At 33.7% G+C, this 14147-nt stretch overlaps 1 protein-coding gene across 2 annotated transcripts; it reads right to left on the bottom strand.

Annotated features, from left to right (window-relative positions):
- Positions 1–1533: 1533 nt before the first annotated feature.
- Positions 1534–12433, bottom strand: LOC128159759 (F-actin-capping protein subunit alpha-1-like). Of its 2 annotated transcripts, XM_052822941.1 has the most exons (11): positions 12357–12433; positions 7864–7927; positions 7681–7732; positions 7298–7361; positions 6265–6335; positions 4850–5065; positions 4530–4617; positions 4208–4279; positions 3821–3844; positions 3028–3090; positions 1534–2702 (listed from the first exon to the last, which is right to left on the bottom strand). In XM_052822941.1, the coding sequence occupies exons 1-11, from the start codon at positions 12393–12395 to the stop codon at positions 2562–2564; spliced, it is 894 nt and encodes a 297-aa protein (XP_052678901.1). In that variant the 5' UTR covers positions 12396–12433; the 3' UTR covers positions 1534–2561. The 2 variants fall into 2 exon arrangements, with proteins under 2 accessions (XP_052678901.1, XP_052678902.1); XM_052822942.1 differs by lacking the exon at positions 3821–3844.
- Positions 12434–14147: the final 1714 nt, after the last annotated feature.

Below are 14147 nucleotides of genomic sequence, written 5' to 3'. Positions count from 1 at the left end.
CAGCCAATCAGAATTGACCATTTAACACAGAGGTCAATGTTCACACCAATGTTAAGGTTCCGCTGATGGTTAACTACAACACAGGCTGTGTGCACAGAGAAATAAGCTCATCCTAATCATCAACGATATCATATGCTACACTAGAGAAGTGTTTAAGAACCAACCACAGGGGCATCTCATCCGCTCTGCTCTCTATGACATATATATTATTTACATATTTGTCAGAGACCAGGGTGGATGATGCCCCTGTGGACCAACTACACAAATAAAACTTTTTTAAATTTTGAGAATAATAGAATCATTTATTATTACGAGCGTCGGATGGTGTAATTCTGCATGTTTTTGTACATGTAATGAATTATTACATTTCTCGCATTATTTTACATGAAACAAGTGAAAAGCTGTCAATGTGACACCAAACCGGGTTTCCTTTTATGCAAGTTCAAAAGCTGGTATTTTTTTCATAAATTATCGGAAATCAAAATCCTAGCAATATGCACACCTCTAATATATGTACAATTGATCTGCAAAAGAACCACTTCCTATCTTGAAAACTGTAGGAGGAGTTATCCGTACAATGAGGGTTAAAAATGATTCTTTTATAATGTTCAAAAGATTACTTTCATTTTATCCCTCTGCGTGCCAGTCAAAATGAGAGCATACGACAGATTTTTCCAATAAATATGATAAATTGTTAGAGTAATTGATTGATCAAAACAATGGGTTATCTCAATCCATCCTTTTGCATTTCTCTATAGCCGGTTGTTTGTGTTTTAAAGAGGAATAGCATAATTTATTATACACAGTGCAAGACAGAAAAATCTCACACTGCTGTCTCACATTGTACAAAACGATCTCATACTGGCGATAATGCGAGAAAACTACATGTAAATCATGAAACACGTACATGTTGAGTTTTAACTATAACACGTAAAGATGTATACGTTGAGTTTGAACTTTAACACATAAATATGTATATGTTTGAGTTTTAACTATTATATGTCGAGTTTCAACTACTGGTATAACATGTAAAGGTGCATGTATATGTTAATTTTAACCATTATGTGTTGAGTTTCAACTACTGATATAACATGTAAAGATGTATATGTTAAGTTAAAACTTTAACACATAAAGATGTATATGTTGAGTTTTAACAATAACAGGTAAAGATGTATACGTTGAGTTTTAACTATTACATGTACATTGTCAGCATGCAGGAAAAAAATTGTTTTAAGACAACAAGTACTGATAAATAAAAGTTGCCTGTAGGTACCAACTAGTACTTCCACGGGAAGAGTGCATGCAAATCATGTTTTTATTAATTTCTTTATCTTGGTATATGCTGAATACTTAACTGTTTGCAAATTAAGACAAGCGCTGTCGATTGCATTTTTTTCTATTATAAATCGGACGACAGATCATTAAATCTTTCCAACGGTGCCTTCAAATCAGTGTACACTGCAGAGAGGGTACTCAGTTATTTCCCATTCACTGCACACCTTCTTATATATATAAGACAAAATAAAGTCCAAGTGATAGTTGTGTTAGATTTTTACATTCATACAGTAGTAATAGTAATCATCATACAGTACTATATAAAACAATTAACATCAGTCTGCAATCAGTATAGGACTATGAGACATGCTATAAATAGCTCATCATGGTTGAGACTTTCTTCATATTATGGCATCCTGTTACACACTCTGTTTTTCAATGTTCATTTTTTTTTAATCATTTGGAATTTTAAAAAATTATCTGATCAAAACATGATTCCTGAGCTATTAAAATAAAATTTCTGTAGGATTTCTTTTGCAATACACTATGTAATACTATATTATTAATCTTAAACAACATATCTGTTCAGATATCATTTTCCAAAAAGTTACATATACTGTTGACATTTATATCCTCTAGTATTTATGATCCATATTTCTGATGTCTTTTTTTTTAAATTATGATTTCTGACATTCATGTCTTACTTCTGACTTTGTCAATGTATACAAGTATTTGCTGGACAGACAATTTTATATATGTCTAAATAACTGTGTGTAAATATACATACAGAAAATGCATTTTCCCGTAACATAAATTCACATGCAAAGTCAAATCATAATTCTTATATGATAAAAAAAAAAGTAAACGAGTGGTTGAATATTCCTTTAAAAAATATTGCACATTAAAACACTTTTTCAGCCTTAGTGAAAAAAAAAAAAAAATCATCCAAAATAAATCAAAATTCAACATATCCTACCAAACGACAATGTAGTCCCAGACGGAAAATTTCTACACTAGCCAAATAATAACTCACTTGGAAATTTACAACAGAAATTGAACCGAGAAAAAACAGTCCACTGATAATGCAGAAACTGCGGCATACATGAAAGAAGAATGTACAGAAATAATAGGTCCGATCATGGATATTCTACATCTGATCCATAAACACTATGGTACAGACAACTTGTCACTTGTATTACGGTTTAGATGATGGAAGTCCATGAATAATCTTCAGCAATGGATTTGTTTAACCACTTGAAATAAACATGTTTGGCTCCTCGCACTCCTCATGCATTCTTCAACTCGCTTCCAATTTTATAACCTATAATTTTGTTCCAGTCTATTTTTGTCCTGGTGACAGGAAGTTGTCGTCGTAGCGCCTTAAACGTAGTGTCCGACATGGTCAGGTAGTTTTCTCCGATGGCTTTCTGCAAGTTAAAAGATTATTGTGTCCAAAATTAGGTAAAATTTGACAATGAAATTTAAAACAAATTAATATTTATTAAACAGTTACAAATAAGTAAAGTAATTTTTTTTCTTTTTAACATGAAAATACTAGTCCCATTATCTTTTGTATTTGCAAGCAGCCATACCCACTACATATTAAAAATGCTTTAAAGTTTTAAAATTCCTTGAATTTCAAAATAATGAACTTTAAAATCTCTCTCAAGACTTTGATTCCCACACATCTACAAACAGCTCAGAAATCAGAAATAAACATATGCTACAACACGAGATTGTAGTGATTCTAACCTGGTAATCGGACTCGGCATCTACCACTATCTTGGAAAACTCTTTTGCTGTTTGTTCCTCAGACTAAAAAGAAGACGGCGTACAAAAATGTCAATACATGTACATGGTATTTGATGTGCCCTGGAAATCTTTATATATTACATTTTCACAGATTTGTAAACCGAGTATATGGTCATGCATTTATTTTTCTGACATTCACTGCTTTACACTGACCAGTAAATGACAAAATCAGTAAGAAATTAAGGTAACTGAACCAAAGACTGGTTATTCTAAACAAAGCATGAGAATGAAGTTAGACTATTTTAAAAAATGTTTCATTACAAAGTTCATAAAGTTCCATGCAATAAGCTTAAGATCTAGAGATATCTCAAAAATATCAGATGCAGTTAAAACGCTTCAAAGGGACCTAAGTAACTATATAATTCTGATAACCTATAGACATTATTTTCCAAATCTTTCACAAATGACTTTACAGTTCAAACCTGATATTATCACAGATTTTCTACAATGGATGCAAGAACTAGGTTACTATATATACTTGCACCTAACCCTATCAGACGGGCTATCAGAAGCTGCAAGTTCATTCGGGTTCAAAGCTACAGGTGATTAGATGTTACCTGAGAGACATGCCCTTGTTAAAGACGATCAATAAAAGTCATTAAATCATTCAAGCAGAATTTTTTTTTTGAAATTAAAGATGTTTGATTCGTTGTTTTAGAACTAGAGCAACCATTTCATCTACATGTAGCAGCGTCAAAAGAAGCATCTTTAATAAAACAGACCAAAAACTTACTTTGGTTGATTTTTTTTCATGTTTCTGGTGTAATACGACACACATTATATTCATACAAATACATGTATATTCAAATAATTACATTCATTACTAAAATTTTATACTTTACTCAGCTGTCAAAACAAACTCATATCAAAATATGTTGGATTTGCTTTTCAGGTGCCAATTCAGATGTAGTATTAAAACCCCATTACAGGTATTGTTCATATTTAAGACTTTGTTTTCAATAGCTTAGAATATAAGAATATAAGATGAGGACTCGGGGACAAGAAACTGCCCATCCCCTAACAGGGCTAACACTGAACAAATTCTGACAGAAGCTTTGAGGTTTTTAATAGTAACCCTAAACCACCTTACAGGTAGAGAATGGGAGTAGGACCAACTCACCGAAATGTTCAGGGTCTGTTTCACCTCCTTAGATGTGACCAACTGGACATTTCCATCCTCGTAGTAATGCACCTGTCAGTGAAAACAAGAAAAAATATCAACATCATACTTCTTGCAATTGCTCCTTCGACACACAAAATTGCATCCAAATTTTATATCTTAGTACTGACTTGTACTTTGACTTACAGTACAACATATCTTAGTACTATCAGGTAACCTGTATGATGTACTTTGACTTACAGTACAATATATCTTAGAAATACCTGGTAACCTGTATGATGTACTTTAATTGACCTATAGTACAGCCTATCTTGGTACTGACCTGTACTTTGATGACCCCCGTCAGTTCAGCCTTGCCACCCCCTGACTCTGGGAATGTTACGGACCACTGTGACCTCAATCTGCCGTTCCTGATCAAGACAAGCAGTAAAGGTAAGAGACCAGGAAGAAAATTCACATCAAACAATAATACACTTCCTGCTTGTTATCAAAGGAAATGTCTACCTTTGTGTTCAAAAGTTTTTATAAGGTATTCATGATTAAGCATTTACTGATCGAGTTACTTTTCCCTCAAATTAATACACTTCAATGATTTTTAGAACTTTTAAATACAAAAATATTGACAGAATTGCCTTGCATTACCAGAAGTTTTTGGGCTGATATTGATGGCTTTCAATGCATGCGATGATGGTGGTGTTCCCCCCTGAGCTTTTTCCGTAGACGGTCACTACCCCCTGTTTATAGTGCTGGTCTCGGTAGGCAGTGAGAGACGCCTCAATGGCGGACCGCCACGGCTCCGCTCCTGCATCTACCTTAGCTGGCTGCTCCTCTGTAGCTTCTTTTCGTAAATGATCATATCTGTTTATGCAGAATAAAAATCCTATATTAAGATCAAGATCAAGATCTAGTAAAATTTTTGGTGCTAGAACCATGATGACTTCACAATTAATAGATTTATTAAATCTTTTTCCAGTACTTTACTGCTTTAAAGGAATGATATAGAAAATGATAAAGTTTTTGCTTGCTATATTGAATATGGGAAAAGTAATCCTGATACCAATTTGACATCATTTTAAATGGGAGGTCAAGGGTTTGTTTACTGCCATTTTTGGAGAGACTGTAGGCATTCTAGATATATTTCATTAGTCAATAATGGACAAAACTCAAGGTTTATTACTCATGTATATAAAAATTAACACTTTATACAAGATTTTTCATTGTGTTTACCAGAAAATTAAGCCCCTGTACACCCTTTCAAACAAAGCTATTATTACGAAGCATCATTGAAAGAATCTATATCCTGAATTTCATAAACTTGTAAGGATCTTTCATTTACTAGATCTTGACCTTAATCTTTCTAAAATAGATTTCATACTTTCTACGGCGTCTGTGACTTAAGTTAACAGCTAGGAAATTCATTTACCCGTATAAAGCAGTCATTATTGGAAACCCAATAAAAGTGACCCGTGATTGATGACCTCTTTATAGAAGGTAAATTCTATTCATATTCTTATTGGTTCTGTTTAACTTAATACTAGGATATAAGAAGAAGACTATTATCTTAATGCCCTTAATCGAAATCATTTAATTATTAGCAGATTTAGATACTAAAAGGTAAAATGGCTTATTTTTCATGATAAAAATTAAAAATAGAGGTACTTAACTTCATTTAATTATCTTTTCTGCAAATGTCACATTTAAAGTCTATCATGTAATGATATTTTCCTCCTTTCCCTTTTTTGTGTCTTAATTTGTCAATGTTTCTTTGGTGGATTGTGGTATATATATACCACTAGATATTTGCCAATGGGATTTATTTAATAAAATAAATGCGAAACTTGGATTTTTAAAAATGCATGGTTGCTAAACAGGGTAAAATGAGGATTTTGTTTTAAATCCAGTCTGACTATGATACGCAAGTGAAATGTTAAATTTTAATAGCAATTTCACTGAGAGAGAGAAATGGCAGCATACAAGGGGTGACTACTTAATGGGGGAGACCACTTCAGCTGTTTTGACTGTTAGTATACATGTGTTTATATAGAGAATGGCCTCACTTGAAAGACTGTTTGGTCCGGGGATCTAGAAACCTACTTCCTCCCAAGTCTCCATGTTCTGTGACTAAAACCTAAAATGTATGCAGAAATACAACATATGGTCAAATCACACAAGAACTTTTATTTTCACTGTTCTCTATCTCAGAGTCTATACTCGTGTAAATTGTGATGGCTATAAGAAAATAACATTTAAAATCAGACAACTCAAGAAATAATTCATTTAAAAACATATGAAAAAAATTTGACTCTTTATAATGCTTAAGAAGTATGAAAAGGTGTTTAGATTTTCTTTCTATCTTGCCAATATGGCTTTGTACACAACGTACATTCTAACACATTCACATACACACAATCAGCAATGTTTAATATATATACAACACCTTGGGAGTAAAATTATTGACTCAAATAAGCTATCTCATTCAAGTTTTCACTTAAAAATAGAAACTCAATATAAAACTTCTTATATTCATATCTTTCACCAAGTCTTTCAAATGCTAAGTTTTTCACAAGGAACAAAATCTTACTTCCTCATCTTAGTTTCCTCAATTAAGAACGATACTGTATACAGTACAATTCTGATAATAGTACAACATCTTTAACAAATCTTCTATCTGTTTACATCAGGCCTTGCTATCTTCCAAATCTAAACTGAGATCTGCTAGTGGGACACACATGTAATACACCCATCTAGCATCAGTAAAAGGGAAGTAATGGTGAATTTATTTTTTACTGCCCGTCTCTTGCTTACAAGGTAACAAGAACAGGAACTTGTGGATCGATAAACAATGAAACTATGAAAATGGGCTTTTATGATAAATTCAAACCACAGTAACTCTGCCCTTGCTAACGGACCTTTTAAAACAACATTATAGATCTTGGTTCGACATCCGCTATTGCTTTACACGTGTGTGGAAGTGGGGCCTGGAGACTGGAAGCCAAACGAAGTTTGAAGCTGACAGCAAATGAAACCTATTTTCTGTCATGTAAATGAAACCTATTTCCTATCATTCTGTTTTAACTATTTAGTACTTACTAATTCGTCTGACCCTTTGATCTTACAGGGAGTAAACTGGTCTTTGTTATACTGGGCAAATGACCTGAAAAAGACAAGGGGATCTTTCAAAACTTCATATATCATATTGTTACAGTATAAAGAAAAATTCTTTAAAATTTGCACCTTGTCACAATTTTATAATTTGTGCTTTCCCTTAAATATTTCATGCATGATATTTAATGGAGATTAGATCACAGTTTTATAAAAGTTTAAAAATTTCAAATGTTAAACAATACGTTGGATACAAGGATAAAAAACCCCACACACAGCAAAGCCTGCTTCATTAAGTGACTCAGCTAGGTAAACCTAAAAATACAGCTTATCTCAAGAAACAGAGATACATTTGCATTAGATTAACATACCCTGATGCCCCTTCTTTTAATAAATCATCATCATTAAGTAAAATTCTGACATCTGAAATAAAATGAGAGTAAAATAAGTCATGATAAATCAATGACAGTTCTGTAACAGACTTTACATATGTCTGAGTAAATCAAGAGTAAGCCAATTAGAAACAAGGAAATATAAACTGTTCCCACACTTACCATTAAAAACCTCATTGAATTCTCCTGGCGGAGCATGTAAAATAAAGTCTGAGGCAATGGCCACCTAAAAAAGACAAGTGATACTGTAAACTAAATTTCATATTGATTCTATTACATGTATCTATTACCATCAATGAAAGTGCTTTGCACCAACAAATTTTTGCTTTCTCTTCTTAACTAAATAAAAAAAGAAATTGAAATTTACATGCAATTGATTGCAACAAAAACTTGCAATCCCGAATGCTGATTCATGTCGCAAAAAAGTGAAACTTCCTAACAAGGAACAGAGACTTATGATAAACAACCATTGATACTGAACACTGAATATCAAGTGCATAAATTCTAGTTCAGTCTGAATATTCTATATTGAATGATTACAACATGGATTCTCTGTAATCTGGATCATCATTGAATGATTACAACATGGTCTCTCTGTAATCTGTATCATCATTGAATGATTACAACATGGGCTCTCTGTTATCTGTATCATATCATTGAATGATTACAACATGGGCTCTCTGTAATCTGGATCGTCATTGAATGATTACAACATGGGCTCTCTGTAATCTGTATCGTCATTGAATGATTACAACATGGTCTCTCTGTAATCTGGATCATCATTGAATGATTACAACATGGTCTCTCTGTAATCTGGATCATCATTGAATGATTACAACATGGGCTCTCTGTAATCTGTATCATCACTGAATGATTACAACATGGGCTCTCTGTAATCTGTATCATCATTGAATGATTACAACATGGGCTCTCTGTAATCTGGATCGTCATTGAATGATTACAACATGGGCTCTCTGTAATCTGGATCATCATTGAATGATTACAACATGGGCTCTCTGTAATCTGTATCATCATTGAATGATTACAACATGGGCTCTCTGTTATCTGGATCATCATTGAATGATTACAACATGGTCTCTCTGTAATCTGTATCATCATTGAATGATTACAACATGGGCTCTCTGTAATCTGTATCATCATTGATTGATTACAACATGGTCTCTCTGTAATCTGTATCATCATTGAATGATTACAACATGGGCTCTCTGTAATCTGCATCATCTTTGCATTAGTTGAGCAAAAGTACATGTAATGCAACCTTTTGAATATCTTCATTTATAGCTAAGATTAAAATAATTCAGAAGGTGATTGATGCATCATAGCCATTAGGTGCGACTCTGACTCAGGCCTTATAAATGTACTGAGATGTGTAAATGTCTTCTGTGTGGGGTCAACTTGTGGACTTGGCCAATTCCTGTACACGTATAGAACCATTTTAACAAGACCTTGGACTTTCGTAAGGATGTAACTATCTTTTTCCTGCGTAAAATCAAGTTAAAAATGACACTGGTTTCAAATGAAATATACACAGATTGCGTAGTCTTGCTCAAAAGCCAGACAAATCTTGCTGATTTCAATGAGCTATGGCCGAGTGGCCAGCAATGAAATAGACAGGCTTACTAAACATCGCTGTTTGACACAACTACCCAAAGTCCAAGCTCTTGTTAAAATGGTTCTAATTAATATTACATATTATAAATGCACCTCCATGCTTTCTGAGGCAGTCATGAAAAACTCCTGAGAGAGACTACAGTGAAGTGATATTTTCATCTATCTATAAACTGTAGAGATGAAATCTCAATTGGCCACTCCAGTTTATATCAGTTATAAAGTACCAAAAACTATAAATTTAAAGTGTACTAAAAAAAAAATAACTCTGGATCAAGTTAACTATGAGACACATCAAATAATTGACAGGATTTAGAATGCAATATTTGAAAGTAAATAAAATGTTGAACAAATGACTGAATTTTAAATTTTTACAAAACTGTTTGGTCCAGTACATGATAAATAGGTCAGATTCTTCTTGAGGACAAAGTTTACATAGCATTGACAATTTCTTCTGGAGGACAAAGTTTACATAGCATTGACAATTTCCTTGAATGTAAACATGTCTCAATATCATTTTTATCAACATGGCATATTCTAAAATTAGACAAAAATAATTTCACATCAATTCTTATGACATTTACTGGTCCTTAAAAATAAATCCAGCTATGACTATGTTTGAAATTTTATCTTTAAATTCACTTGGCAAGATTCAGAGAAATGCTGATTGTATTAACAGATAACAATCCTTGGTGCACTCAAACAAACTCCTCAGGTGATTTTGTCATCAAACATTTCACTACTGTTATATAGTTGATGTGTTTCAAGTAATGCAAGGTTTATTTTTGAAAAAGAGCAGGTGAAATACAAGATGTCCACCACTAAGAAAAACCTTGGCATTAAAAATACAATTCAGGTAAATTCGAGTTCAAATAATGATAATAGCATTTTTTCAATTTGGTTAGTGGGTGTTCTTTTCTAACTGTGCCCCCTCTCCTCTGCTTGGTATGCCCACTCCCTCATCCCCCCCCCCCCACCCCCTCCCCAAATAAAGTTAGATTCTCTTGGGTTCAGCTATCTCCTTCCTCAAATGAAGCATGATTAAATGGCTCATCAAGTTTATAGAACCTGAGTGAAGGTTACCCATAAAGGTGTCATAAATCAATCAGAGCGGAGGGGGATTTCCTGCAGGAAACAGACACCAGCTATCTACATAACTCTGTGTAAACAAACCCCAGGACCTTATTTAAGCCCATCTTTCCTGGTAAAACTAGTTAACTTTGAAAAGTTAGAGTCTGGCATGTAAGTGACCCTTTTCATCACTGAAACTTGTTTGCAAGCTACAATGCCCCCATAACAAATCCCACTGCTGATCAAATACAAAGGATGACAGGTTATGATTCTGTGTGCAGTACCACCCTGTCCCTACTGTCTTATGTAAATGAACATGCCACACATTCATGCATAAAACATAAAAATATTTTGCAGTAATGTTCGGTACCGTACATTTACCCAAACCCAACAATCAACAGCTCACTATTCAAATGGTATGATTTCGAGAAATGAACCCAATCTCGATTCAATCTGTATACATATTATTACGTATTGATAAAGGGGGAAAAAAAAGAAAAACATTTTAGCCCAGTCAAGGAAAACATTGACATAATGCAGTATTTATAATTATACATGCATTGTTAATGTTTCATGGAATAAAATCTTCATTTAAAATCAATGGGGTCAAGTTACACTTTCTGATAAATTAATCTTCAAAGCACATCATTCTGGTTGTAAACATTGTTGTAACATTCAAAACATCATAGATTAAAAGATACAGTACTATCATACTGATGACAAAACAACTGCTATCTAAACAACACTTAATTTAACTCTCATCTGCATTAACATTAAAAATGGACTCAATTAATATCTCAAAACATACAATTTTTTTTTTCATATTTGCTGCCTAACAGTTTTAATGAAAGACACATGTTTGAAACATCAATAGCTGCACAATTTGCACTTTTATCACGGGATTTCTGATTGAAGAATCAAGGGTCATTATGTCTCATGCTAAGAATAGCACCAACTTTCATTATCAACCAGCTTTTCTTATCTCCTTCTTTATACATAGCGTGGCTCTTTAAAGAGCATTATGCTTAGGTGCATAGCATTGAAGTTAAAAATCTTTTATTTACAATTTCAAAAGAAAAGGTGCATAAAAGTTTAAAAGAATCAGTCTTTTGGAGTTAGCTAAGACCTTATGGTCTGCCCCAAGTCTGCCTAGAAAGACCTTAAATTATTCCACAGAAATTGCTGTGGATGTGTAAGTTGGGAGAATGTTCCACTGCCTCACCAGATTATATGCTAGTATTTAAATAAACGTAAAGAGATGGGAGAAATAATGACGGATCAGACTAGGGTTCCCTAGTCAGGTGCTTTACCTACTGAGCTATCTGGTGCCATATTTGAAATGGTTTGACCATCACATATCTCCAGCCTTAAATGATCTTTGCCACAAAGAGCACCCCAGACTCTTTCCCCTGGCAAAAGTTAACCTGTCAGTTCTAGGGGTTGCCACAGCACTAAATGTAACGGGATGGGAGAAATAATGACAGACCAGTCCGGGATTTGAACCCGGGCTCCCCGAACCTCTATTCAGGTGCTGCACCAACTGAACAATCTGGTGCCGGCAATCGAGCCGGTCTGACCGTCACAACAGCATTGGGTGATGGTATTTCTCTCAGACAGTAAGTTCTTGAGGAAATTCGGTTAAATTTCTTTATATTCTCTCACTGTCCTCAAAATATAAAAACCATGGGAACAGTTAACTCACATACCCTAAATATTTATTTTCCAAAGCTTGACAAAACCGATTAAGATGTAAACTTGGCGGGTTCAACATAATATTGACATTCAGACAAAAGCGGAAGTAAGCGGTCTATTTTTTCGGCATTTTTTCTTTATGCAAAGACCTTAATTCCAGTGTATTAGAATCTGTCATTAGTCTGCTTTCTTTAAAATCTAATGGGCTTGGCTTCTAAATAAAATCGACATAATGGTCATCCGAAATAAAGCCAAAAAATTACCTTTTGCTTATCCGAAATGGGATCTCCGAAGTCGGCCATTTTCGTCTGTCAGTCACGCCTTCGTCATAGGATCTTGGGTAAAAAAAGGAGAGTGACTAAAATGGGTAGCGAAACCCGGGCCGGGCCGGGATTTTCGAAACTGAAAACCGGGTTTTGTTGATTTCTTACAAAATACTCATGTGTTTTGTACGAAATTTGCAGGACAACTTTAAAACATCTTTTTTTGTCTTCGCTGAAATTTTTATTATTACAAAATGAGTTTATCAATATTTATTACCGATTCTCATTTTTCAGGTGACTAAAATGGGCAGCGAACCCGGGTTACACATTTTGGCGATATTAAGAGAATTACATTGATTTTTTGGTAAATTATTGTGTTTAATCATTGCTATTTTAGTTTAAACACTTAGATAATCCAACAATTCCGTCAAAAAATATCATTTAATAGAATTATGGCCTAATATTATAAACCCGGGACGGAACAAAACCGGACACGTTTACCCGGGACAAACTTTTTATTTCCGAAAAAGCGACCAGAGGATGTTAGCTATCACTCATGTGACATTGCCCAGCTCAAACCACGCGGAGGTATCCTCATTTGAGCCTTCTCCCCCCCTTTTAAATACAAATATAAAGGATGCAAACAGCAAATCACGATGAAAAACCGTTCTTATTGTGTAAAACACAACGCCCTACCAGGGCCCAGACTCGGTTTGTATCTTAATGATTTAACCTGTTTACTGAAAATAAAACTAACTATCTATAAGCACTATCTATTATTTTAAAAGTATTTGTACAAAATATTTACAAAGTTACAAGAAAACCGTTCTTATTGCATTGTCAGCAACGCCCTACCAGGGCCCAGACTCGATTTTCATGTATTTTTACCCTGAATAAGCACTAGAAAACCCATTAAAAACAAATGAAAACTAAGACATGCGTTTTTTCATATTCTTTATTTCTTCGGCCTAGTCAGCGCATGATGGACACATGAAGACTTTTTATATAGACCTTATATTCAATCATTAAAAATTATAACAGCATATTAATTCGATGTTTCCCGAGCGATGAGTTGAAAGTCAACATACATGTATTTTTTGTGCATTTTATTTTATTAAAAAACAAATCAGCATACCTACTAAATTAGATTCGTGAGAAACTTAAGATAGCCAACGTGTGCACATCACACGATCGGGTACTAAAATGAGGCATCTGTAATATTAGGCACTATATATATAGAAGACCTGTAAAATAAGCTCAATCAATTACAATAATTTTATAAATGAATTCATTTCACTTTCATCTTAATAGAAGCTGAATGATGAGCACAAATTCCTATAATTAAACTAATTGAAACATATATTTAATACTCGTGTAGTAAGCCAGCAATTGTGATATCATCATACTAATAGGTACATTCTGATTCTAATTAGAGCAGTTCCCAAGCTAGCAGTGCAGATTTTACCAGTATTAACAAGTAATTACGGTTAATTAAAACAATAACACTACTGAAACTAGCTGAGAAGAATTCATCCTTTTAATCGGTTTAAAAAATAAATGTTCAATAATGAGTTTTACAATAATTCAGTGATTAGTTCTAATCTTGCCGGTTATCATATTAATTTTCTTTTTATGTTATATATTCTGTTTTTGTTCTCGTCGCTTTTTTCGGAAATAAAAGGTTTGTCCCGGGTAAACGTGTCCGGTTTTGTTCCGTCCCGGGTTTGTAATATTTGTCCATAATTCTATTAAATGATATTTTTTGACGGAAATGTTGAATTATCTAAGTAT

The sequence above is a fragment of the Crassostrea angulata genome, chromosome 8, assembly GCF_025612915.1.
Source record: "Crassostrea angulata isolate pt1a10 chromosome 8, ASM2561291v2, whole genome shotgun sequence".
NCBI lineage: Eukaryota > Metazoa > Mollusca > Bivalvia > Ostreida > Ostreidae > Magallana > Magallana angulata.
The sequence above is the reverse complement of the archived record's forward strand: the minus strand, read 5'-3'. Positions and strand labels throughout refer to the sequence as shown.

Bases quoted from the DNA above. Each gene is read 5' to 3' on its own strand.
- LOC128159759 (XM_052822941.1), bottom strand. From the start codon at position 12,395: ATGGCCGACTTCGGAGATCCCATTTCGGATAAGCAAAAG. The intron at 6,336-7,297 runs GTAAGTACTAAA...CATACATTTTAG, and splicing joins TCAAAGGGTCAGACGAATTA to GTTTTAGTCACAGAACATGG. The intron at 3,845-4,207 runs GTGAGTTGGTCC...GTATTACACCAG, and splicing joins AACAGACCCTGAACATTTCG to AAACATGAAAAAAAATCAAC.